Source organism: Podarcis filfolensis, assembly GCF_964270895.1.
Source record: "Podarcis filfolensis genome assembly, chromosome: 9".
In the NCBI taxonomy this organism is placed as follows: Eukaryota; Metazoa; Chordata; class Lepidosauria; order Squamata; family Lacertidae; genus Podarcis; species Podarcis filfolensis.
In genome coordinates this window covers 75,517,755-75,544,295 of record NC_139610.1, presented here as the reverse complement: position 1 = coordinate 75,544,295, position 26,541 = coordinate 75,517,755, and the positions used below count along the sequence as shown (strand labels likewise).

Genomic DNA, 26,541 nt, shown 5'->3' with positions numbered 1-26,541 from the left:
AACTGCGCTTTTTGAAAATATATCCCATAGACTAAAAAGTATATGTTATTTCTTATACGAATATTGCGTGTGGCTCATTTAAATCTTATTGTCCATAATGGAGCTCACAGGGGAAATACTTTTATTTTCATTCATCTTTTATTATTTGTAAAGGGGATCTTTGTATGAGCTGATACTTCTACTATCTCTTTGGACGTGTGCTGGATCTCTGTGTTTTTGTCCTCCCCCCAAAATGTTTTAAATCTGCCACAATTTGCATGCTCCTACAAGAAGTGTTCGCTACCATGATTTTCTTTGGAGCCTTCAAACGTTCTGTAAATGATTACATTATTTTCTGCATTGTTTTTGACATATCCCTGCCACTGGAATGTGTTGAAATGACATAATTAATTATGTGGGCTCGGCCATAGCAGATAGGGAGAAAACAGAAGGAAAGTTGTAAATAAATTTTATTCTGGGCTTCTTGCCCTGCCAGACAAATCTAGAAATGTCTCTCTGCCACTTCTTGAAACAGTCCATTTTGTCCAAAATTTGCAATGATTGAAACAAAAATAACATTCTTGGCAATACATTCATCTTTATAACAGCAATTCGACCCAACAAGGAAAGCTTCAAATTTGACCATGTTTCTAAGTCCTTTTTCACTTCTGACCAACATTTCTCATAGTTGTCTTTAAATAAGTTTAAGTTCTTAGCAGTCATATTAACCCCCAGGTATTTTACTTTCTTGACCAGTGTTAGACCTGTCTTCTTCTGAAACCTCTCTTTCTCAATCGGTGTTAAATTTTTCTCAAGAACTTTAGTTTTTAACTTGTTCAACTTGAATCCTGCCACATGACCAAATTCTTGAATCAGTTCTAATACTCTTTTAGTACTAGATTCTGGCTCCTGTAACGTCAATACTAAGTCATCTGCAAAAGCTTTCAGTTTGTATCGTTTGGCTCCGACCTGTATACCTTTAATCAGACGGTCCCTTCTAATCATGTTTAGCAGAACCTCCAGGACCAAAATAAAAAGCAATGGGGAAATTGGGCAGCCTTGTCGTGTACCTTTCTCTATCTTGAATTCCTCTGTCACCACATTATTAACTATTAATTTAGCCTTTTGTTCTGAGTAAATTGCACTTATACCATTTTCAAACCCTTGACCAACCCCCATCCCTGAAGATTTTTCTTCATAAAACTCCAAGAAATATTATCAAAGGCTTTCTCCGCATCTACAAAGATTAAAACTGCTTTAGTATTAATGTTCACTTGCAATTTCTCCAAAATGTTAATTATATTCCTCGTGTTGTCAGACAAGTGTCTACCTGGGAGAAAGCCGGCTTGGTCCTTATGTATCTCTTCCACTAATACTTTCTTTAATCTTTTAGCCAAAATATCAGCAAATATTTTGTAATCCACATTGAGCAGGGATATGGGGCGGTAGTTCTTAAGTTGTGTCTTTTCAGACTCAGTTTTCGGTATAAGCGTAATATAGGCTTCCTTCCACGACTCTGGCGCTTTTTCCCCCTCCAAAATTTCATTACAGACCTCCTTTAGTGGTTGAATTATCCAATCCTTCAAGGATCTATAATATTTTGAGGTTAGGCCCTGGAGATTTGCCCAACTGCATATTCTGGATGGCCCCTTCTACCTCCTGTTCTGTAATTTTATAGTTCAACATTAACTTCTTTTTTTTAGAGATTTTTTGTAGTCCATTTGTTTTTAAGAATTGGTCTATATCAAACTCTTTCTGTGGCCCTTGTGTATATAACTGTTTAAAATACCTCTGGAAGCATTTTCTAATTTCCACTGGATTCTGAATGTTCTTTCCTTCCACTTCCAAATTGGTAATAGTATTGAGCTTTTGTCTTTTTTTCATTTGCCAGGCTAACAATTTTCCACATTTATTAGCCGATTCAAATGTCCTTTGTCTCATTTGTTTAATTTTCCATTCGATTTCCTGATTTAAAATACTAACTGATGCAAAGGAAAGAGGTGGATTTGCCCTGCCAGACCTTAAACTTTATTATGAATCAGCAGCATTCTGCTGATTGAAAGAATGGCTGCTTCTTGAGAACACAGACATTTTGGATTTAGAAGGTTTTAATAACGTTTTTGGGTGGCATGCATATTTGTGGTACGACAAGGTTAAAGCACATAAAGCATTTAAAAACCATATTGTCAGGAAAGCATTGTTTAATGTCTGGATAAGATATAAAGACTTACTTGAAAATAAAACCCCAAGGTGGTTGTCACCGATGGAAGCAAAGGCTCAGAAAAAGCTCAATATGGAGGCCAAATGGCCGAAATATTGGGAAATTTTGGAGCAAGAAGGAGACAAATTGAAATTGCAGAGTTTTGAGAAATTAAAAGACAAAGTGCGAGACTGGCTTCACTATTATCAAATAAGGGAGGCTTATAATTTGGACAAAAAAATTGGCTTCCAGGTGGAAAAATCAAAATTGGAAACAGAGCTTTTAGATCCCAAAACTAAGATACTTTCAAGAATGTATAACTTGCTGTTGAAATGGAATACGCAGGATGAAACGGTTAAATCTGCTATGATTAAATGGGCACAAGATGTTGGACATAACATTATGTTTGCTGACTGGGAACAGTTGTGGACCACAGGTATGAAATTTACGGCATGTAATGCCTTAAGAGAGAATATTATGAAAATGATTTATAGGTGGTACATGACCCCAGTCAAGCTTGCAAAAATATATCATTTGCCCGATAATAAATGTTGGAAATGTAAAGAAAATGAAGGTACATTCTTTCACCTTTGGGGGACGTGCCCAAGGATTAAGGCTTTCTGGGAGATGATCTATAATGAAATGAAAAAGGTATTTAAATATACCTTCCTGAAGAAACCAGAGGCCTTTCTCCTGGGCATAGTCGGCCAATTGGTGCCAAAGAAGGATAGAACTTTCTTTATGTATGCTACAACAGCAGCAAGAATACTTATTGCAAAGTATTGGAAGTCACAAGATTTACCCACCCTGGAAGAGTGGCAGATGAAGGTGATGGACTATATGGAACTGGCGGAAATGACTGGCAGAATCCGAGACCAGGGAGAAGAGTTGGTGGAAGAAGATTGGAAGAAATTTAAAGACTATCTGCAGAAATATTGTAAAATTAATGAATGTTAAAATGATGTTGGATTGAAATTAAGTGGCATTAGCAACAAGGCCAATAAGAATATATAAAAATGGACTGATAATGGATGAAAATATACAGTTATAATATGTTAAGATATAGAGTTAAGATAAGTGAAAGAGGGTAAGGATTTGCTGAACTGACTATGTGTTGTTTTTTTTTTATAATATTTTTATTTTTCCATATAAACACAATACAACAAACATAAACATACAAAAACAAAAACAAAACAAAAAACATGTATCATTTCATATCCTAATTTCATATCCTATCTTCCCCGACTTCCTCATGCCTCCCCTTTCTGTATTCCAAATTCTTATCTCTGAACTGACTATGTGAACGGGAATACATAAAAGGGAGGTGTGAGGAGGTCAAGGAAACAAGCAAACGAGCTTAAAGATATGAAAAAAATGGATTTGTTTTTAACTTTTTCTACTTATTTCTTTTTTGTATTTTGTATTTTCTTTTCTTTTATGTATTTTTGTATTTTTTGTATTTTTTCTTTTTTTTCTTGTCTTCTTTTTACTCTGTTAATTTTTGCTTTTTGTAAAACCCTAATAAACATCTTATATAAAAAAAGGAAAGTTGTAAATAAAAATATAAGAGCATTGCTCGTTCAGGCCAAAGGGACCCGTCGGGTCCAGCACCCTGTCCTCACAGTGGCCAAGCAGATGCCTGTGAGAAACCAACAAGCAGGATTCAAACACAAGACCAACTCTCACCTCCTGTGGTTTCCAGAAACTGGTCTTCAGAAGCATTTTTGCCTCTGATTGTGGAGGCAGAGCGGAGCCAAGATGGCCGGGAGCCATCAATAGCCCTTTCCTCCTCCATGAATTTGTCCAATCCTCTTTTAAAGCCAACAAAGTCAGTAGCCATCCAAAACCAGTGGAGTTTAATATAAATGGTAATGGGAACCACTGTGGTTCAGTGGTTAGACTACTGGGAGAGAGCAGGGTTCAAATCCCTGCACAGCCATGATGCTCACTGGACGGGCTTGGGCCAGGCACTGCCTCTCAGCCTAGCCTACATCACAGGGTTTTTGTGGGAATTATGGTATTTTTTGCTCCATAAGATGTACCTGACCATAAGACGCACCTAGTTTTTAGAGGAGGAAAATGAGGGGGGGGGGGAATTCTGAACGAAACAGTGGATGCATGATATTTGTGGTTCATGATGTGGCCACAGACATGTGATTTGAAGGTGAGTTTGGGGTGACCCAATGCAAAAATCCTGAGGATCCATGTGGATCCGTGCTTTGTAACCATGTTTTTGCACCATTGCGGCCCCACGCAACAGTAGATGCATGATTTTTTTGGTGCAGGCTGTAGCCATGGACATGCTATGTGATCTGATGGTGAATTTGGGGTGACCCAATGCAAAAATCCTGAGGATCCATGGGCTTTTACGTCCCCCACCCAGACAGCCTCCTTTATCGCTAGTGTCCCTTATCTCCCTCCCGATCGCTTGCCGATCAGCTGTTTCCTTTCAACACCCTCTTCCCTCTTGTTTGCCTTAGTGTCTTTTCATTAGCTGGAGCAATTTTTCGCTCCTCCTTTTCTTCTAATTTCTCTCCTCATTCCTTTAGTCTTCCTGTCTCCTCTCCTTGCAAGTTTGCTGTCTTTACCTCCCCCCTCCCAGGCAGCCTCCTTTATCTCTAGCATCCCTTATCTCCCTCCCGATCGGCAAACAATCAGCGGCTTTGTTTCAACACCCCCTTCCTTCTTTCTAAAAAAAAAAAAAGCATGATCTGCTTTTCTCCCCTGGGTAATTTGGCTCCAGGGACCACACATTCGCTCCATAAGATGCATAGACATTTCCCCTTACTTTTTAGGAAGAAAAAAGTGCGTCTTGTGGAGTGAAAAAATACAGTAAATGAGGATGTGGGAGAATTCAACTCTCCTTCCTTGGATATTTTTAAGCAGAGCTTGGGTGGCCCTCTATCATGGATGCTGTAGCTGAGATTCCTGCATTGCAGGGGGTTGGACTAGATGTCCCTCAGGGTCCCTTCCAACTCTCCAGTTCTATGGTCCTCTGATTCTGTGTACTGCACCTTGCGCTTCTTAGAGAAAAGGTGGGATATAAATGCAAAGCGATGGCTGTGCTCTGTCAAAATGTCCCAAAGGTGAGCAATGAAAGCAGGTGACAGGCTTATACCCTCCAACCTTTATCTGATGAAAACAGGGACGTCCCATTCCGCCATGATAATTTTCCTATTTATACCCCACACACCTAACTGGGTCGCCCCAGCCACTCTGGGCAGCTTCCGACATATATAGGTAAAGGTAAAGGGACCTCTGACCATTAGGTCCAGTCGTGACCGACTCTGGGGTTGTGGCGCTCATCTCGCTTTATTGGCCAAGGGAGCCGGTGTACAGCTTCTGGGTCATGTGGCCAGCAAGACTAAGCCGCTTCTGGCGAACCAGAGCAGCGCACGGAAACGCCGTTTACCTTCCCGCTGGAGCGGTACCTATTTATCTACTTGCACTTTGACGTGCTTTCGAACTGCTAGGTTGGCAGGAGCAGGGACCGAGCAACGGGAGCTCACCCTGTCGTGGGGATCCGAACCGCTGAGCTTCCGATCGGCCAGTCCTAGGCTCTGTGGTTTAACCCACAGCGCCACCCGTGTCTCTTGGACATATATAGAAACACAATAAAACATTAAACATTTTAAAAACCTTCCCTCTACAGGATTGCCTTCAGACGGCTTGGGGGGTTGGATAACTCCATCCCCTCCAATGAAAATAAGGATGTCCTAAGGAAAAGTGGTACATTTCGGGATCAAATCAGAAACCGGGATGGGTTCTTTGAATCAGGGACATCCCCGGCAAATAGGGACACTTGGAGGCTCTGGTTCAGATCGAGTCCCACTGAGACCCGGGGTCAACAGAGTCGGTCTCACCCACCTGGATAATGGCTTTGGAGCCGGACACTTCCAGCACTTGGCCGCTTCGCTGCGTGCCATTCGGGAGGGTGAAGTTGACAATCTCTGCATACTGGGCAAACTGCAAGGAGAGAGAAGGAAGGCAAAGGTTAGAGCAGGGGTCTGGTGGGATTGTAATGTAATCAAAATTTTTTTGGAAATGATATATAATGAATTGAAGAAAATGTTCCACTTAACATTTGTTAAAAAACCTGAAGCATTTTTGTTAGGGGTTGAAGGGAAAGACCTGCCAAAAAAGCTGGAAAACATCTTCGTGTATGTGACAACGGCCGCGAGAGTCCTAACAGCACAAGGATGGAAGACGGAAGAAATTCCAACCAAAGAATCATGGTAAGAAAAATGGATGGACTATGCAGAACTGGCAAAATTGACACATAAGCTACGGGACAAGGATAACTGTGACTTCAAAGATGAATGGGAACCCTTTGCAAAATATTTGAAGATGCAACAAAGTGAATTGGACTCCTTGGCAGGTTTTGAATAAACACTCACAAACTCTTCATTGACAATAATCAGTTAGATTACTTTTTATACAATTTTGTAACATGCAGAGAACAGCATTTACAGAGAAACCAAAGATTGGAACTGAGGGAAGTCGGGGGGGGGGTTGTATGGGAGGGTGGGGGGAGGGAGGAAAATGGGGGACACACTGTTGAATCTCAAGCCTTGTCAGAGGAATTTGGCACTCTCCAGATGCCCGGCTTTGATTCCATGTTGACCTCCCCGTCAGCGACTCCCGGCAAGACAAGGCGAGGTCTCTATCGGCCGATTCTCCTCAACGTGAGAAGAACACAACCATCCCTCCTCCCTCACTCCCAGGGAGGGGAGAGAGACAGACAGAAAGATGACATGTTTTTAGAAAATACCTTTTGTTTAAATTTTTAATAAAAAAATAATTTTTTTGAAAAAACAGGTTAGCGCAGGGGTCAGCAAACTTACTGCGCCTCGGGCCGGTGTCTCCAGCGCCGATCGCGTGGCGGGCCGGAGGGCGGGGGAGCGTATGCCCATACACGTGTGCACATGCTATTTCCGGTGCACTTCCGGGTCAGAGGAGCACCGGAAATTGCTTGTGCGCATGTGCACGGGAAATAACCTCTGACCCGGATGTGCACCGGAAAAAACGCTTGTGCATGCGCAAATAATGCTTGCACATGCGCACAAGCTATTTCCAGTGCTCCTCTGACCCGGATGTGGTCAGCCGCACAGCGCAGCACCAGTAAGAGAGGGCGGTGGCAGCGGGTGGCGGGGGTTGCCGCAGGCTGGATAAACAAGTCCCGTGGGCCTTATCTGGCCTGTGGGCCTTAGTTTGGGGACCCCTGGGTTAGAGGAAGGGCAGGATCAACGAGGCTGCCAGAAAGAGCCAAAGATGGTAGCAGGGGGGTCATACTAGTGCAGGCATAGGCAAACTCGGCCCTCCAGATGTTTCGGGACTACAACTCCCATCATCCCTAGCTAACAGGACCAGTGGTCAGGGATGATGGGAGTTGTAGTCCCAAAACATCTGGAGGGCCTAGTTTGTCTATGCCTGTCCTAGTGAAATGATGCTTCCATAGAAGGAGCCTGCAGGATCAGGCCAATGGCCCACCTAGTCCAGCCTCCTGTTCTCACAGTGGCCAGACAGATGCCTGTAGGAAACCTGCAAGCAGGATTCGAACGCAAGAGCAGGACTCTCCCCTCCTGCGGTTTCCAGCTACTGGGATTCAGAAGCATTGCTTCTTCCAACCGTGGAAGCAAAGCAGAGACATCCAGACCCATCGATCGCCCTCTCCTCTTCCATGAATTTGTCTGATCCTCTTTTAAAGCCACCCAAGTTACTGGTCTTCACTGCCTCATGTGGGAGGAGGTTCCGTAGGTTAACTATGCATAGACTGACTGCCGAGGCAGGATGAAGGAAACAAGGGCAAAGATGTGAAGCAGTGGCTCCTCTAGTGATTTTAAGGCACAAACAAGCTCAGGAGCTCTTTTTCATAGACTTCGAAGGAACCACGAGGATCATCTAGTCCAACCCCGTGCAAAGCAGTGATCTTTTGCCAAACGTGAGACTCGAACCCACGACCTTGATATTACGAGTCCCATGCTCTCCCAACTGAGCTGTCCCATGCTCCAGATCAATGTTTTAACGGAGACTGACTTTAATCACGTTACGGATTTTGTTGTTGCAAGCCTTTCGGAATGACAGGAGGGCTGCATACTTTGAACAAACACGTTGCAATATTTTAAAGAAATGCACTGACGCCCTCAAGGAGTAGTCAGAGCTCCTCACCCCATGGCTCTCACAAGCCAGCCATGAAGGTGGAAACCATCCCGTTGGCCCAGGCTATCTGAAGGACCACATTCGCGTCGTCCCCCCCAACCTGCCTGGGCTCTAAGCTCTTCAGGGGAGGCCTTGCTCTCAGTCCCGCCCCCCTCACAGGCATACCTGGTGAGGAAGCCGGACAGGGCCTTATTGGTGGTGGCTCCCAGACATTGGAATTGCTTCCGTAGAGAAGCCAGCCAGACTCCTATTTTGCTGTCCTTCCTCCGGCAGGTGAAGACCATTTTATTCCAACAGGCCTTGGGGAACTGACAGTTTCTTTGTTTGTATTTAAAAAAGAAAAGGGCTTTTTAATAGTGCTGTGCTGTTTTTTAATAGATAATTTTTTATACTGTTTTCATTCTGCATAGTTTAATTACTCTTTCACTATTATCTTTCGTAAGTTTTTAGATACCATGCTGTTTCAGTTTGTGTAAGGTGCCTTGAGTCCCTGTCATGAGAAAAGGCAGGGTATAAATATATAAACCTAGACAGCATCTTAAAAAGCAGAGATATCACCTTGCCGACAAAGGTCCGTATAGTTAAAGCTGTGGTTTTCCCAGCAGTGATGCATGGAAGTGAGAGCTGGACCATAAAGAAGGCTGATCGCCAAAGAATGGATGCTTTTGAATTCTGGTGCTGGAGGAGACTCTTGAGAGTCCCATGGACTGCAAGAAGATCCAACCTCTCCATTCTGAAGGAAATCAGCCCTGAGTGCTCACTGGAAGGACAGATCCTGAAGCTGAGGCTCCAATACTTTGGCCACCTCATGAGAAGAGAAGACTCCCTGGAAAAGACCCTGATGTTGGGAAAGATGGAGGGCGCAAGGAGAAGGGGAGGACAGAGGATGAGATGGTGGGACAGTGTTATCGAAGCTGCCAGCATGAGTTTGATCAAACTGCGGGAGACAGTGGAAGACAGGAGTGCCTGGCATGCTCTGGTCCAGGGGGTCATGAAGAGTCGGATACGACTAAATGACTAAACAACAACAAAATACATATAATATTGATGATAGTTATTGACACTTTGCCCCTAAAACCAATTACTCAGTGGTGTAGTGCACTGGGAGTTGGAGGTTTTTTGGGGGGCTTTAGCCACCCACAGACTGTGCCTTAACTCTTGGCATCTACTCACACCCCCAAGTTTAGCCTCGTTCTGCCCTCCTCCATCCTCCCAAACGTGCCCTTTTCTGCTGAGCCTGTACTTTGGACTTTAAGCCTTGCCAACCACTACAACGGAGGGGGAAAACCTCTGTGATCCGGCTCTTTAATTGATCTTATTAATCCCCCTTCCTGCACCTATCAGGACGAAAGGGCCGCATAGAAACGGTGTATTGTGCTGGGCACGGCTCCACAAAGCCTCAATTCATCCCAGAGCACATTCCCTGCTTGAATTTGGAATGCGGGTTTTTTAATTGGCCGTATCATAGCTCACTTGGAGACCTGTCAACTGGGCAGGGAGTGCCAGAAATTAGGTCCTTTCTACATTCCTACTGTTCCTTACTCGGGGACTAAACAGATTTGTTGGGATGTAAGCCCCTTTGATTTTAATGGAACTTATTTCCAAGTAAGCCTGCTCACCTGCCACCCACTACGACCCTTGGCGGCTGCCAGTGAATAATAATAATAATAATAATAATAATAATAATAATTATTATTATTATTATTATTATTATTATTATTATTATTATTATTATTTATTTATACCCCGCTCATCTAGCTGAGTTTCCCCAGCCACTCTGGGCGGCTCCCAATCGAGTGTTAAAAACAATACAGTATTAAATATTAAAAACTTCCCTAAACAGGGCTGCCTTCAGGTGTCTTTTAAAGATAGGATAGCTGCTTATTTCCTTAACATCTGATAGGAGGGCGTTCCACAGGCAGGCGCCACTATCGAGAAGGCCCTCTGTCTGGTTCCCTGTAACCTCACTTCTCGCAATAAGGGAACCGCCAGAAGCCCTCGGCGCTGGATCTCAGTGTCCAGGCTGAACGGATAGAAGTTATGATGGCTCAGTGGAACCTCCATAGCCAGGGGAAATCTATCTTTGCACCCCAGGCACTGCGGACAAAGGAAAGGAGCAATTCATGCCCGGCTTTGCAGAAGCAGCTGGCTTGCTGTGGAAGGGAAATGCTTGACCATTTGGAACCCTCTGGCTGGGCTCTTTTGACCAAAGAGATTTTTAGCCGATAATGTAACTACGGTTGACAATAATTGTTCCGCCTGGCCTTTGGCTTGGAATCAGCTTGACCCCCTTCCCCTCTATCCTTTCTCCTTCTGTGATGGAAATCCTATTTGGGGACTTCCCTGGCTTTTTTCTGGCCCACGTAGGACCAGCCTGGATAGTTAGCCTTGGTGAAGATTTGACGTTTTCATCCCCAAAAAGTTTTTGATTTGAGTTTCCATTGAAATGAGGCTGCATTTTAATGTTGTATTTTAATCTTGTTTTTAAGTTGTATTTTAATCAATTGTTTTTATACTTGGTGTTGGCTGCCCTGAGCCTGGTCTTGGCTGGGGAGGGCGGGGTATAAATAAAACTACTTCTTCTTCTTCTTCTTCTTCTTCTTCTTCTTCTTCTTCTTCTTCTTCTTCATAATGACCACCTGGACATGAATGCCCCTTTCTTGGGCAAGGCGATGGAGAGAGTGGCGGGCAGAGCAGTGGCAGGAGCTTCTGGAGGATACGGGCCATCTGGGTATATTTCAAAGTGGGTTCAGGCAGGGTTTGGGAGTGAGCCAGCCATGGTCACCCTGATGGTTGACCTCCATCGTGAACAAAGGTGGAGAAGGTGTCAGAGGAGGGCAGCCAAGATGATCAAGAGACCGGAGGTTGAGGGAGTTGGGTACCAATGTGTTCTTTCCGGAAGTGGGTGAAGAGGCGCACCGCTTCCATGAGGCTTCTGGATAAGGGGACCAGAGACCCAGATAATTTGTGCTTTGTTAGTTAAGCCTGAGCAATGACAAACCTAGACAGCATCTTAAAAAGCAGAGACATCACCTTGCCAACAAAGGCCTGTATAGTTCAAGCTATGGTTTTCCCAGTAGTGATGTATGGAAGTGAGAGCTGGACCATAAAGAAGGCTGATCGCCGAAGAATTGATGCTTTTGAATTCTGGTGCTGGAGGAGACTCTTGAGAGTCCCATGGACTGCAAGAAGATCCAACCTCTCCATTCTGAAGGAAATCAGCCCTGAGTGCTCACTGGAAGGACAGATCCTGAAGCTGAGGCTCCAAGACTTTGGCCACCTCGTGAGAAGAGAAGACTCCCTGGAAAAGACCCTGATGTTGGGAAAGATGGAGGGCACAAGGAGAAGGGGATGATGGAGGATGAGATGGTGGGACAGTCTTCTCGAAGAGACCAGCATGAGTTTGACCAAACTGTGCGAGGCAGTGGAAGACAGGAGTGCCTGGCATGCTCTGGTCCAGGGGGTCACGAAGAGTCGGGGACGACTAAACAACAACAACAGTTAAGCCTGGGGTGGGGTGGGAGGGGAGCTATGTCTGAATTAGAAAACAAAAAGATTGAAATGAAAGCAAGGTCAGGACAAACAAGAACCCAGATCTTCCAGTGGAAGAAATTTTGAGCGAAGTCCAGCATTGGATAGAGAAATCCCAAATTTGAATTAAAGTCAGAAAAATAAGCAATTGGTGGACTTCTGTTATTTTTATCAGACTGCTGTGATTGCTATTCTTGTTAGATGTGATTTTTTGCAGTTGCATTTTTTGTACTTGTAAGCTTTTAGAATTGTTTTCAATGTTGTATTTTCAATTGCTCGGGTGAAGAGTGGGTAATTAATAAAATAAAAACTAAAAACAATGCACTGCTTATTATGAAATGGATTTATATAACAGTTTGAATTCTCCTGTGTTTTATGGGTGTCCTGTGATTGTATGGATATTATGCTATTTATTAATGTATTTCTGGTCCACGCTTCATTCGAAGTGATCCCAGGGCGAGGCACAGCAACTCAGCTTAAAATTAGTTTAATGCACCTGCTTTAAGTTAAACTGAATACACCTGCTTGTATGGTATGTTTCTCTTATTACATCACTATGTCGTAAACTGCCCTGTGGCATTTCAGTGAAGGGACGTGAATTAATTATTTAAGTGATTATGAAGAAATAAATCAGGACTCTGCATGTGCTCATTTACTTGTTTACACAGCTCATTGTTAAACTATGGAAATTGCTCCCATGGTAGATAAAGATGGTTTAATTATATTGATTTTGATTTATCTCAGTTTCTTCCCCATTTCTATGTTCGGCTCTTCACATAGCTCACTCGGTAGAGCAGAAGTCTCTTAATCTCAGGGTTGGGAGTTTGAGCCCCACTTTGGGCCAAAGATTCCTGCATTGCAGGGGGTTGGACTAGATGGCCCTTGGGGTCCCTTCCAACTCTACCATTCTCTGATTCTATGGTTTCCACATTCGTCCGCGAATTTTTGTTTAAACAAGTCCTTGTGAAAATTCAGCAGCATTTCGGTGCAAATTTCTTGTAACGTACACATCTTTGCATAAAACCACCCCAATATGAAATTTTGGAGGGGAAAAAAGCACCAGAGTCGTGGAAGGAAGCTTATATTACGCTTATACCGAAAATTGAGTCTGAAAAGACACAACTTAAGAATTACCGCCCCATATCCCTGCTTAATGTGGATTACAAAATATTTGCTGATATTTTGGCTAAAAGATTAAAGAAAGTATTAGTAGAAGAGATACATAAGGACCAAGCTGGCTTTCTCCCAGGTAGACACTTGTCTGACAACATGAGGAATATAATTAACATTTTGGAGAAGTTGCAAGTGAACATCAATACTAAAGCAGTTTTAATCTTTGTAGATGCGGAGAAAGCCTTTGATAATATTTCTTGGAGTTTTATGAAGAAAAATCTTCAGGGGATGGGGGTTGGTCAAGGGTTTGAAAATGGTATAAGTGCAATTTACTCAGAACAAAAGGCTAAATTAATAGTTAATAATGTGGTGACAGAGGAATTCAAGATAGAGAAAGGGACACGACAAGGCTGCCCAATTTCCCCATTGCTCTTTATTTCGGTCCTGGAGGTTCTGCTAAACATGATTAGAAGGGACCGTCTGATTAAAGGTATACAGGTTGGAGCCAAACAATACAAACTGAAAGCTTTCGCAGATGATTTAGTATTGACGTTACAGGAGCCAGAATCTAGTACTAAAAGAGTATTAGAACTGATTCAAGAATTCAGTAATGTGGCAGGATTTAAGTTGAACAAGTTAAAAACTAAAGTTCTTGAGAAAAATTTAACACCGATTGAGAAAGAGAGGTTTCAGAAGGAGACTGGTTTAACATTGGTCAAGAAAGTAAAATACCTGGGGGTTAATATGACTGCTAAGAACTTAAACTTATTCAAAGATAACTATGAGAAATGTTGGTCAGAAGTGAAAAAGGACTTAGAAACATGGTCAAATTTGAAGCTTTCCTTGTTGGGTCGAATTGCTGTTATAAAGATGAATGTATTGCCAAGAATGTTATTTTTGTTTCAATCATTGCAAATTTTGGACAAAATGGACTGTTTCAAGAAGTGGCAGAGAGACATTTCTAGATTTGTCTGGCAGGGCAAGAAGCCCAGAATAAAATTTAAAATACTAACTGATGCAAAGGAAAGAGGTGGATTTGCCCTGCCAGACCTTAAACTTTATTATGAATCAGCAGCATTCTGCTGGTTGAAAGAATGGCTGCTTCTTGAGAACACAGACATTTTGGATTTAGAAGGTTTTAATAACGTTTTTGGGTGGCATGCATATTTGTGGTATGACAAGGTTAAAGCACATAAAGTATTTAAAAACCATATTGTCAGGAAAGCATTGTTTAATGTCTGGATAAGATATAAAGACTTACTTGAAAATAAAACCCCAAGGTGGTTGTCACCGATGGAAGCAAAGGCTCAGAAAAAGCTCAATATGGAGGCCAAGTGGCCGAAATATTGGGAAATTTTGGAGCAAGAAGGAGACAAATCGAAATTGCAGAGTTTTGAGAAATTAAAAGACAAAGTGCGAGACTGGCTTCACTATTATCAAATAAGAGAGGCTTATAATTTGGACAAAAAAATTGGCTTCCAGGTGGAAAAATCAAAATTGGAAACAGAACTGCTAGATCCCAAAACAAAGATACTTTCAAGAATGTATAACTTGCTGTTAAAATGGAACACTCAGGTTGAAACGGTTAAATCTGCTATGATTAAATGGGCACAAGATGTTGGACATAACATTATGTTTGCTGACTGGGAACAGTTGTGGACCACAGGTATGAAATTTACGGCATGTAATGCCTTAAGAGAGAATATTATGAAAATGATATACAGGTGGTACATGACACTAGTCAAGCTTGCAAAAATCTATCATTTGCCCGATAATAAATGTTGGAAATGTAAAGAAAATGAAGGTACATTCTTTCACCTTTGGTGGACGTGCTCAAAGATTAAGGCTTTCTGGGAGATGATCTATAATGAAATGAAAAAGGTATTTAAATATACCTTCTTGAAGAAACCAGAGGCCTTTCTCCTGGGCATAGTCGGCCAATTGGTGCCAAAGAAGGATAGAACTTTTTTTATGTATGCAACAACAGCAGCAAGAATACTTATTGCAAAGTATTGGAAGACACAAGATTTACCCACCCTGGAAGAGTGGCAGATGAAGGTGATGGACTATATGGAATTGGTGGAAATGACTGGCAGAATCCGAGACCAGGGAGAAGAGTTGGTGGAAGAAGATTGGAAGAAATTTAAAGATTATTGGCAGAAATATTGTAAAATTAATGAATGTTAAAATGATGCTGGATTGAAAATAAGTGGCATTAGCAACAAGGTTAATAAGAATATGCAAAAATGGATTGATAATGGATGAAAACATATAGCTATAATATCTTAAGTTATAGAGTTAAGATAAATGAAAGAGGGTAAGGATTTGCTGAATTGACTATGTAAATGGGAATACAAAAAGGGGAGGTGTGAGGAGGTCAAGGAAAGAAGCAAATGAGCTTAAAGATATCAAAAAATGGATTTGTTTTTTTAATTTTTTCCTATCTATTAGTTCTTTGTATTTTGTATTTTCTTTTTTCTATGTATTTTTGTATTTTTGGTATTTTTTTATTTTCTTCCTTTTCTTTGCTTTCTTTTTTTTCTGTAAATCTCTGTTTTTTGTAAAACCCTAATAAATATCTTATATAAAACCACCCCAATATGCACATTTCTGCAGCCCAATTGACCCTAAAATAATGCACCCTCTGCGTGTTATTTCTGGAAATATGTGTGTGTTGATATGCACACTACCATTGCAGAGACATTATGGTACATGTTGCTTAGCTGACGAAATGCACTGCAAAAAACTGGAGAGGTGAGAATTTTGAAGGATGGCTCTGCTTCGATTCACACATTGCTTAAATAGCTTTAAACAGCAGGCTAATGAAAACATCCTGTATGAATAACTATAAAATAACATTAAGCGGTCTATGGATAAATCATAATAAATCTTAAGAATAAGATGACAAAAATAAAGGCAAAAATACTGCATCTCCCAAACTAAGTCTGGATTCCAGCAACCACCCCATATAATTAAAGGTTTCCATTTGCCTGCTGTTTATGACAAATTATTTAATTATTAGCCATTTGATGACATTTATGTGCTGCTTGATTGTAGAAAACCTCAAAGCGGTTTGCAAGGAATTTAAAATTTCTTATGTCTTGTAACCGTTTGCGAATTATATGCAAGTTTTTCAAACCGCTTTGAGCGTGGAAAAGCAATATACAAATTGATGGTGGTGATGATGATAAATATGCAACATTTCCCCATTTTTTACTCCCCCCCCCAAAAAATAATTAAGCTTTATCGAATAGCCAGTTGGTCCATTAAAATGCAACTTTTCCTTCCCTTGATGAGGCATGGCTCTCTTTCGTCACTAGAGGTCAGTCTTTCAAACCAATGTGTTTTTTTGCCTTCTTAAAATACAGGTAAAGCCCAGATTGTGTCCAACAGACCTGGCTGAGATCACTACAGAAACCAGGCTTCCTTTTTTGGTGGGGAGGGGGACAAGAGGGCTAGATTCCCACTTTATCCCAGTGGAAAATTATTCTGCTCTGAGGGAAGCCCCTGCAGCTATACACCCAGAGCTTAGCACCAGTAGGGTTTTAAACAATGAGGGGCTGGTGGTGTTTTCTGCAACATGCCATGGATGCATTTGGGGGGGGGGGTTTATACTGCACCGTCCCCACACAATTCCGCTTTGTTAGTTGTGTTGCGAGACTTTCCCGGTGTTATGACATTATTGCCCTCTGGAGGGGAAACCTGCGATCCATAGCTGGACAAAAATTAAATCAGAACACTTGCGGTTTAAAAGGATGCAGGATTTCAGTAGTAACTTAGGGGCCACGCAGGGCTGGATTTAGGTTTGATGAGAATGGGGCCCTTTCTATGTCCAGCTGTCCTTTGTCAACAACAAATTGTCGCTGGTTTTTGTTGTTGAATATATACTATATGAGACACGGGTGGCGCTGTGGGTTAAACCACAGAGCCTAGGACTTGCCGATTAGAAGGTCGGCGGTTTGAATCCCCGCGATGGGGTGAGCTCCCATTGCTCGGTCCCTGCTCCTGCCAACCTAGCAGTTTGAAAGCACGTCAAAGTGCAAGTAGATAAATAGGTACCACTCTGAGGGAGCCGGCGTTTGTCCACAGACAGCTTTCCGGGTCATGTGGCCAGCATGACTAAACTGCTTTTGGTGCAATGGGATACCGCGACGGAAACCAGAGCGCACGGAAATGCCGTTTACCTTCCTGCCACAGCGGTGCCTATTTATCTACTTGCACTTTGTTTGACGTCCTTTCAAACTGCTAGGTTGGCAGGAGCAGGGACTGAACAACGGGAGCTCACCCCGTCGTGGGGATTCGAACCGCCGGCCTTCTGATCGGCAAGGCCAAGAGGCTCAGTGGTTTAGACCACAGCGCCACCTGCATCCCTACCATATCCATATATTTATCTCAAATGGCATTTGAAAGGCAAGGGTCCCATACCTTTACATTGTCCAGGACAACCAGCGGTCCATTCACGCCACTCACGGTCCAGTAGGCTGTGGAGAGAAAGTATGAAATTCACGGCATGTAATGCCTTAAGAGAGAATATTATGAAAATGATATACAGGTGGTACATGACACCAGTCAAGCTTGCAAAAATCTATCATTTGCCCGATAATAAATGTTGGAAATGTAAAGAAAATGAAGGTACATTCTTTCACCTTTGGTGGATGTGCCCAAAGATTAAGGCTTTCTGGGAGATGATATATAATGAAATGAAAAAGGTATTTAAATATACCTTCCTGAAGAAACCAGAGGCCTTTCTCCTGGGCATAGTCGGCCAATTGGTGCCAAAGAAGGATAGAACTTTCTTTATGTATGCTACAACAGCAGCAAGAATACTTATTGCAAAGTATTGGAAGACACAAGATTTACCCACCCTGGAAGAGTGGCAGATGAAGGTGATGGACTACATGGAACTGGCGGAAATGACTGGCAGAATCCGAGACCAGGGAGAAGAGTCGGTGGAAGAAGATTGGAAGAAATTTAAGGATTATTTACAGAAACACTGCAAAATTAATGAATGTTAAAATGATGTTGGAATGAAACGAAGTGGTTTTAGTAATAATGTTAAAAAGGAGTATGTAAAAATGATTTATTAAATAGATGAAATTACAAGGCTATAATATGTCAAGATAAAGAACTAAGATAAAAATAAAGAGGGAAAGGATTTGCTGAATTAACCATTCAAAATGGAATACAAAAAAGGGAGGCGTGAGGAAGTCAGGGAAACAAGTGAATGAAAAGCAAGACATTGAAAGATGGACTTATTTTTTTTTACTGTTTTTTCTATTTTCTTTTTTTTATTCTGTATTTTTTATGGTATGTTTTCTTTTTTTAATATCTTTTTATTTCTGTAAACTCTTTTTTGAAATTTGAATAAAATATTATTTAAAAAAAAAAAAGAAAGTGGAGGAAGAGAGAAAATTATGGGGACGTCCAGAGAGGAAGGAAAACATGCACAGATTAGGGGGGGGGGGCGAATAAAAAAGTAGCTGTGTCAGGCAGCGGCGGAGCAAGCCAATAGGGCACCTGGGGGCGGCGCACCTGCTCTGAGCCAGCTGTGGGTGGGACAGTGTGGGAATGTTCAGGGATGCAGGAGAGGATATATTGTCTGATTATAGCCTTTCCAACTTGTGTTAACAAGTTCACAATTTAGCAGAGTAACATTCCCCTTTTTAAACTTGCAGCGGATGTGTTTTCTCAGGCTCGCTAAAGCCTTTATCATAACTGTTCTGGTATTTTCCCCTTATTCCCTCATAAAAGGTATGACACGACACAGTCTTCTATAAAAGTATTAAAAGGTTTACTCACATTCTATTCACAATCGGATTCCAGAAGGCAGACTTAGCTTAGAAAAGTAACATACACCTAGAAACTATCTCATAAAAAGACATTCCCTTTGTCCTCTCTTGGCTGGAAGCCAAGAGAGCATCTTTGGCTAAGCAGATGTTGCTTCTTCAATGCATGTAGACAAAGAGAGAGAGATGGCTGCCCTGCCCTGTGCTTTTGTCGTTACCTGCACAGGTGAGGCCACGCCCACCTCTAGTCACATGCAGAGGAAGTCTGTCCCAGCCCAGAAGGAAACAGGAAGTTGACCTGCTGGCTGGACAAACATTCCTCCCCATGTGTAAACCTGTTCGCTCTAGGAATGTTGTACTTGACTGCTCTTGTGTTTCACATCCCACAGCCAGCTGGGGCAGAATGCACCGTGGGGCCTCCGAGGAATCTGCCTGCCTCCTCCCACTCGGCCACCCTACAACTGGTGGGGAGGTGGTGGGTGAACCTTCTGGGGCACTGCGGAGCCTACAGGTGCCCAAGCCACCGCATCACTCCCAGGAGAGATGTGTAGCTCGGGCGCACTGCAGACCCCGCAGTGAGTGCCGCCCAGCATTTTGTCACCCCCCTCAGTGGTGACACCTGTGACGGCTCGCCCCCACCGCACCCCCTTCCTCCGCCCCTGGTGTCAGGCACCATAGATGTGATTTCAGGAGGACTAGAATAAGGAAAATGAGGAGGCATTATATGAGAAGAAAAAGAAGTAAACATTAGGGAGCACTACAGAGGTCTAGATCCAAGGGCCTTCTGGCGGTTCCCTCCCTGCGAGAAGTGAGGTTACAGTGAACCAGACAGAGGGCCTTTTCGGTGGTGGCGCCCGCCCTGTGGAACACCCTCCCATCAGATGTCAAAGAAATAAACAACTATCTGACTTTTAGAAGACATGTTTTAATCTACTTTTAATCTTTTGTTGGAAGAGCTGGAAAGCTAAGAGTTTTGGAATGACGCAGTTAAAAATGCCGTCGCCATTTTGGGAGGCATTGTTGGAGCTCTTGGGTCTGGGAGGAGAAAGAGAGAAATACAGTTGTTTACATACATCTCGGTGGGACTTAAGAGCGACAAATGCCAAATTTATGATGGAAAGAGCGATGTTATCTATGAAGGAGATATATGGAAACCATCTGGACTTAGTGGAGGAACGGGAAATCCACACAGGATTATTATTTTGCTTATCGGCTTAAGGAGACTAACAGAAGAGATTGTAAAGGAAAAATAGAAATTATATGAACAAGATATGATGTGGAAACACCAAGATAAGACTGGATAGAATTATGAATTTTGTTTGGACTGATTGGGACTGATTTGGACATTAACGCAGTAATAAGAAGATGATCTGAATCCCCCTTTGGATCTTGAAGTATGGGTTCCCCCAACAAAATTTAAAAATTTGGCTTTGTAATTTGGAATTTATGTGATGTGATTTAATTTGATGTGATTCGCCAGTTAATAAAAATTATTTTAAAAAAAATAAATAATCTTTTGTTGGAAGCCGTCCAGAGTGGCTGTTACTATAGCCCTGTTTAGGGAAGCTTTTAATGTTTGAAGTTTTATTCTGTTTAATATTCTGTTGGGAGCTGCCCGGATGGGTGGGGTATTTATTATTATTATTATTATTATTATTATTATTATTATTATTATTATTATAGCAGAACTGAATAGGTAAGTTCAGAGGACAGAGGAGCTTTGCATTTTGCATGAATGTACATGGCACTTTCTGGGAAATGAGTTGAAGAAAAATGATTAAGATGACTTTTACGAAAAGAAACAGAAGCTTTTCTTTTAGGTATAATCCTTGGAGAAGTACTCAGCGAGCAGGAAAAAAATTCTTCAAGTCTGCTACCACGGCTGCTCAAAGGATTTATGCCCAAAGATGGAAGGAAGGAGCAAAGGAAGATTGGCAACTAAAATCCATGGAGTACGAAGAAATGGCGAGACTCACCAGAAGAATAAGAAATCAAGCAGAGAAGCTTTTAAAAATTGAATGGGGGAAATGTATTAATTATTTGAAGATACATTGTAAACAAATCCAAACATTAGTGGGATTGATATAAACACATGCAGTAAGAGATACTTAAGGGGAAGATAAGGGGAAATTGGCTAATAGGTTTGAATTGGATACGCAGGAATAAAAAGATATTAAATGAATAACTACAGAAAGGAGGGAAGGGAAGACGAGGGGAAGGTATATATATTGTTCCATTATTGCATCCATCAAAACTTATTTACGCTGCTGAATTGATCTTAATGCTGCGTTTTCAAGCGTACTCAATTTCCCCCCATATATTCAATAAACGTTTTGCGATCTTCTCTAAACACATGTTCTTCTTCTTCTCTTGTTCTATATGTTAAGTCTGCAAGCTGCGCATATGTGCAGCTGTATGATATATGATTTATTTCCACACACACACACATCCTGAGGGGTTCACAGCATTGACACCCCAAGAGGGTTTTGCTTCTCCCGCCGCCATGGCCTTGGATGTGAGCAGAAATCAGGCATGTCTCTCCCTCACAGCCTCCAGCCTGCTTCTTCCTTCCGCCTCAAGATCAGGGGTCCCCAACCTGTGGCCCGTGGGCCAGAAGCCGCCCACGGAGGCCATTTAATCGGCCCCCAAGCTGCCCCAAACAGAGCTGCCCACTTGGCGAGTCCCTGCGCGCTGCACTAAACCGGCGCAGCATGGGGACTCTCTTCCGTGGCTCCGGAAATCGCTTCTGCGCATGCCCAGATGCTGGAAATTGCTTCTGCGCATGCCCAGACGCCGGAAATCGCTTCTGTGCATGCCCAGACGCCGGAAATTGCTTCTGCGCATGCCCAGATGCCAGAAATCACTTCTGCGCATGTGTTATTTTCAGCGTCTGGGCATGCGCAGAAGCTATTTCCGGTGTCTGGGCATGCGCAGAAGCTATTTCCGGTGTTGCACTGCGCTCGTCCGGCCCACGTTGGATCTCCGTGGGAGTGATCCAGCCCATGCCCAGCAAGTCTTGCCAACCCCTGCTCTAGATGACACACAGGCACAGCTGCTGCCAGCAAACCCATTTTGATCAAGCTTTGCCCGCCTTCCAGTTCCCGGAAGGAAACCCCTACAAAAAAAGACCAGATCCCTTGCTTATTTATTGGCGCCGTTTGCTTCCTATCCGGTGACTTTCCAAGCTCAACCGCGATGGGGCTCTTGCGACCGAAGGCTGCGCCTCTCGATTTGCTGCAGCAGAAGGTGCACGGTGACATTTTGAAGCGTGCGCAGCTAATCTCTCGCCCAGTCACTCCACTGTCACTGCAAATGATGTCACCAGAATCCTCAGCGCAGAGAGGAATTTGTGTGTGTTGGGGGGGGGGACACTGAGGAGTGCTAATCCCACGTTAATTACACATTAGGCAATTTGGCCAGTGGCGGGGGTTGCGGGGGGCATCTGTGGCGGTGGAATGTGGGTGCAGGATGGGGCACATGGTGCTGTGGCCCTTTAAGGAGAGGGCTGCTGCTGAGGCTGTTTATTTACCGTCATAGCTCGGGTTGAAGTAGCTTCGGGATAAGTATTTTTGGGTTGCATGCTGCGGTGACCTGGCAGTAAGTAACGGAGCGTGTTACTTCCGGGTTTCGTCACTCGTGCATGCGCAGACGGTCAAAATGACGTCGTGCGCATGCGCAGAAGCGGCAAATCGCAACCCGTGCACGTGCAGACGCGGGTTGCGTTAACGTCTGGATGCAAACGGAGCTCTGGAATGAATCCAGTTCGCATCCAGAGGCACCACTGTATTACCCTATTAAATTTGTTAGTGGCTTTGGTTCGATGTTGGTTCGATGTTAATTTGTCGGGGCAACCCAGTCAGATGGGCGGCGTATAAATAATAACTTACTATTATTATTATTATTATTATTATTATTATTATTATTATTATTATTATTACCCAAGGCAACCCAATGTGACTTACAAACAAGCAACCCAAGCCAACCAAACAAAACAAACTGGTTACAGATTGATAGCAAGATAGATAGATTGATAGACAGATAGATTCTATTAATGCTTAATTGGTTTCTAATGTATACTTCCCTGCTGCCTTTCTGCTTTTAGTTGTTTCTGTTTTAGCAGTAAGCCCTCCCTGCCTTGAGGGGATGGGGGAATTGGGATATATATATATCCCATTATATATATCGTGCTCTGGCGGCGCGGCAGCAGCAGGAGGCCCCATAGGCTAAAGTGGTGCTTCAGGTTAAGAACAGTTTCAGGTCAAGAACAGACCTCTGGAGCAAATTAAGTACTTAACCCGAGGTACCACTGCACATAAAATCAAAACAAAAACAACAACCCAATAACACTCCCCCCCCAAAAAGAGAGCCAGCATTTTAAAAAGGGTATAGGATGTAGATAAAGTCAGGCAAGGTAAAGGTAAAGGCCTGGTTAAAAAGGAATGTTTTTGTCTGGTGCCTAAAGATGTATAGTGAAGGCGCCCGGCAAACTTTCCTGGTGAGAACAATCCACAAACTGAAATAATAGAAATAGAAATAGAAATAGAAATAGAAATAATAGAAATAGAAATAGAAATAATAGAAATAGAAATAGAAATAGAAATAGAAATAGAAATAGAAATAGAAATAGAAATAGAAATAGAAATAGAAATAGAAATATAGAAATAATATAAATATAGATAATAATCCAGAGACACATTGGTGTTGCAGAGGCCACACTCTCTATTTATGGGAGGGAGAGACGGAAAGCCCTTCCTCCAGAAGCGCCAGGGAACATGCGCCATCCCAAAAGCGCATGTGGGATCCTCCCGGGTCCTCCGTCCTCCTGGCCTCTGTCCTCCTCTCCGCGGGGCAGTCTAGGCTCCAGCGCACAGATGTGTGAGCTCAAGGAACCTGGCCTTGCCGAGCCCCACTGAGCAGGTTACGACCTTTACAGAAATGGTGGCTGTACGTGTCAGGCCTAATGGGGCTGAGGCTGCGAGACGCGGGCGGACGGGGGGGGGGGGAAGCTGCCCGAGAAAACGCGCCTCCCCGGAAAGTCCCCAGAGGCCAGAGGAATTTCTGGGACACAGGGCTATTATCGTTATCGTTATCATTATCATCATTAACCCCTGAGATGAAAGAGGGGATGGATCCACCCAACTCTTTTTTTTCCATTTCTATCTGGCACAAGAACAGCTCTCCATTTGGAGAGCTCCTCTTGGAGACCTTTGCAATCTCTTTGGGTTTTAGTTGTTGTTGTTGTTTAGTCGTTCAGTGGTGTCTGACTCTTCGTGACCCCCTGGACCAGAGCACGCCAGGCACTCCTGTCTTCCACTGCCTCCTGCAGTTTGGTCAAACTCATGTTAGTACCTTCGAGAACACTGTCCCACCATCTCATCCTCTGCTGTCCCCTTCTCCTTGTGCCCTCCATCTTTCCCAACATCAGGGTCTTTTCCAGGGAGTCTTCTCTTCTCATGAGGTGGCCAAAGTCTTGGAACCTCAGCTTTAGGATCTGTCCTTCCAGTGAGCACTCAGGGCTGATTTCCTTCAGAATGGAGAGGTTTGATCTTCTTGCAGTCCATGGGACTCTCAAGAGTCTCCTCCAGCACCATAACTCAAAAGCATCAATTCAATGGCGATCAGCCTTCTTTATGGTCCAGCTCTCACTTCCATACATCACTACTGGGAAGACCATGGCTTTAACTATACGGACCTTTGTTGGTAAGGTGATGTCTCTGCTTTTTTGTGTTTTAGTAGCCCTGAGCAGATTAGGAGAGTCTGCAAACTTTGCCACTTCCCTGCTCACACCCAACTCAGTGGAACGGTCTCCCTTGGGCAGGTGGGGGGTGGACTCTCCTTCCTTGAAGCTTTTTAAGCAGAGGTTGGATGGCCATCTGATGCCTGAGTTGAGATTCCTGCATTCTTCTTCTTCTTCTTTGGTGATCCCTCGTAGCCGAGTAAGATTGTCTTCCATAAACACGGTTTTAACAATTCTGGATCCACACGTCCTTCCACAGTGGGGACATTGGCTTCTGGCCGGGAGTTGATCACGGTGTGGATTTGCCTTCGTCTGAGCACGTTTCTCCCTTGTGTCCTGAGTTTGAGCATCTTCAAAGACCTTCTTGGTGGTGGCACCGGCCCTGTGGAACACTCTCCCATCAGATGTCAAGGAGATGGGGTTGCCATACATCCGGGAAAACCCAGACATGTCCTCTTTTGGGAGGGCCAACATGCCCATCTGGGTGAATTTTTACATTTTAAAGGAAATGTCAAGGTTTTTTTTGGGGGGGTGGGTTTGGGCTGCTCTGCACGTTGCAGCCACTGCCAGCCTAAGCTGGGGGGGAAGGCACACCTCTGTCCCTGTCTCAGGCGGGCAGCAGCCCAGACTGCCCTCTTTTTTGCTCTTCAAGTTAGGGCAACCCTAAAAATAACTATAAAACTTTTAGAAGACATGTGAGGGCAGCCCTGTATAGTTTTTAATATAATGATGTTTTATTGTGTTCTTGTATCTGCTTGAAGCCGTCCAGAATGGCTGGGGAAACCCAGGCAGATGGGTGGGGTACAAACAATAAAATTGTTATTGTTGTTGTTGTGCTGTTTTAGACACCTGCTGAAAGTTTTCCTGTTCCAGGAAGCCTATCCAGACAGGATGATTTAATTAAAGCTTCTTTACTGCTTTACTGATGTTTTTAACAATGCAAATTTTGTTGTTTTTTTTAAATAATTGGTTTGTGCGTTTCAGTCATGTTTTATATATAATTGAATATTTGTATATAATTGAATCTCCTTGTTGTCTTTCCACCAGCAGGAGAAGACAATTTCCTTTGGGAACTGACAGCGATTTAAAGGAAAAGGTTGATCTACAGATGAAGGGCAGTATACAAATTCAATTAATTACATTAATGCTATTCATATTAATAATAATAATAGTGCTGTGCTGTTTTTATTATCTGTATTTTAATAGATTTGGTTTTTTAAAATCTTGTTTTAACTATTCAAATTTAATTACTTTTTAATTACTACCTTCTATAAGTTTTTAAACTTCTTGCATTTTATTTTATTTAGCTGTTTTTAACTTGCGTAAGCCGCCTTGAGTCTGGGGAAAAGGCAGGCTATAAATAAATATAATCATGATATGAATGACAGGCAGCTTGGAGGATATTATTTTCCCTCCCTCTCTTTGGAGCAAGCGGTTTATAAGTGTTGGCCAAATAAACCCAAAGCAGATAAGCCGCAGCAACGGGACTTCACGGCCCAATTCAAATCCCCGCCCAGCAAATGTCCAGAGGGAGAACTGCTCTCTCCGTGGGAGACGAAGTCGCGAGACGGAACTGCCCACCGGGCTGGATTTTGCAGAAGGAAGATTTTCCATTTTCCATTTTAAAGCAGGAAACTGAGGCGGGGAGAAGGCCCACCCCCCCACAGCCCCACCGGAAAGCACCAATTCAGATCATTAAGGGCTTGAGCTGCTGCAAAAAAGAAAAAGAAGATTTGAGGCTTCCTGGGGGCTGCAGAGTGGGTGGGCCGTGGGCTTCCTTGGCAGAGGTGAAGGGAGTCAGGGGGAGAGGGGAAAAGGTGTCTCCAAAGCTGTTGGGCCCAATTGTGGATGCCATAAAAAAAAATTTAAAAAGGAAAATGTGTGTGTGCGCGCGGGGTGCTTTTTCTCCCCCCGGAGGCTGCCCTCTGCCCGCCCTCCTCCTCCCTCAAATTCACAGCTCCCATCCTTGACAATCTGAATTAACCCTGACCATTGTGTCCGATTAACTCCCATGGGGCGGGAGGGAGAGGCGAGGG

General features: G+C 43.2%; 1 protein-coding gene across 1 annotated transcript in view; it reads right to left on the bottom strand.

Annotated features, from left to right (window-relative positions):
* ATP6V1B1 (ATPase H+ transporting V1 subunit B1) overlaps positions 1 to 26,541 on the bottom strand; it is a 76,052-nt gene that overhangs the window by 35,062 nt on the left and 14,449 nt on the right. The window contains exons 2-3 of the mRNA XM_083571479.1: positions 17,408 to 17,463; positions 6,047 to 6,145 (exon numbers count right to left, since the gene is read on the bottom strand). Coding sequence (XP_083427605.1) covers positions 6,047 to 6,145; positions 17,408 to 17,463 — 155 coding nt within the window. The remainder of the gene's footprint in view (positions 1 to 6,046; positions 6,146 to 17,407; positions 17,464 to 26,541) is intronic.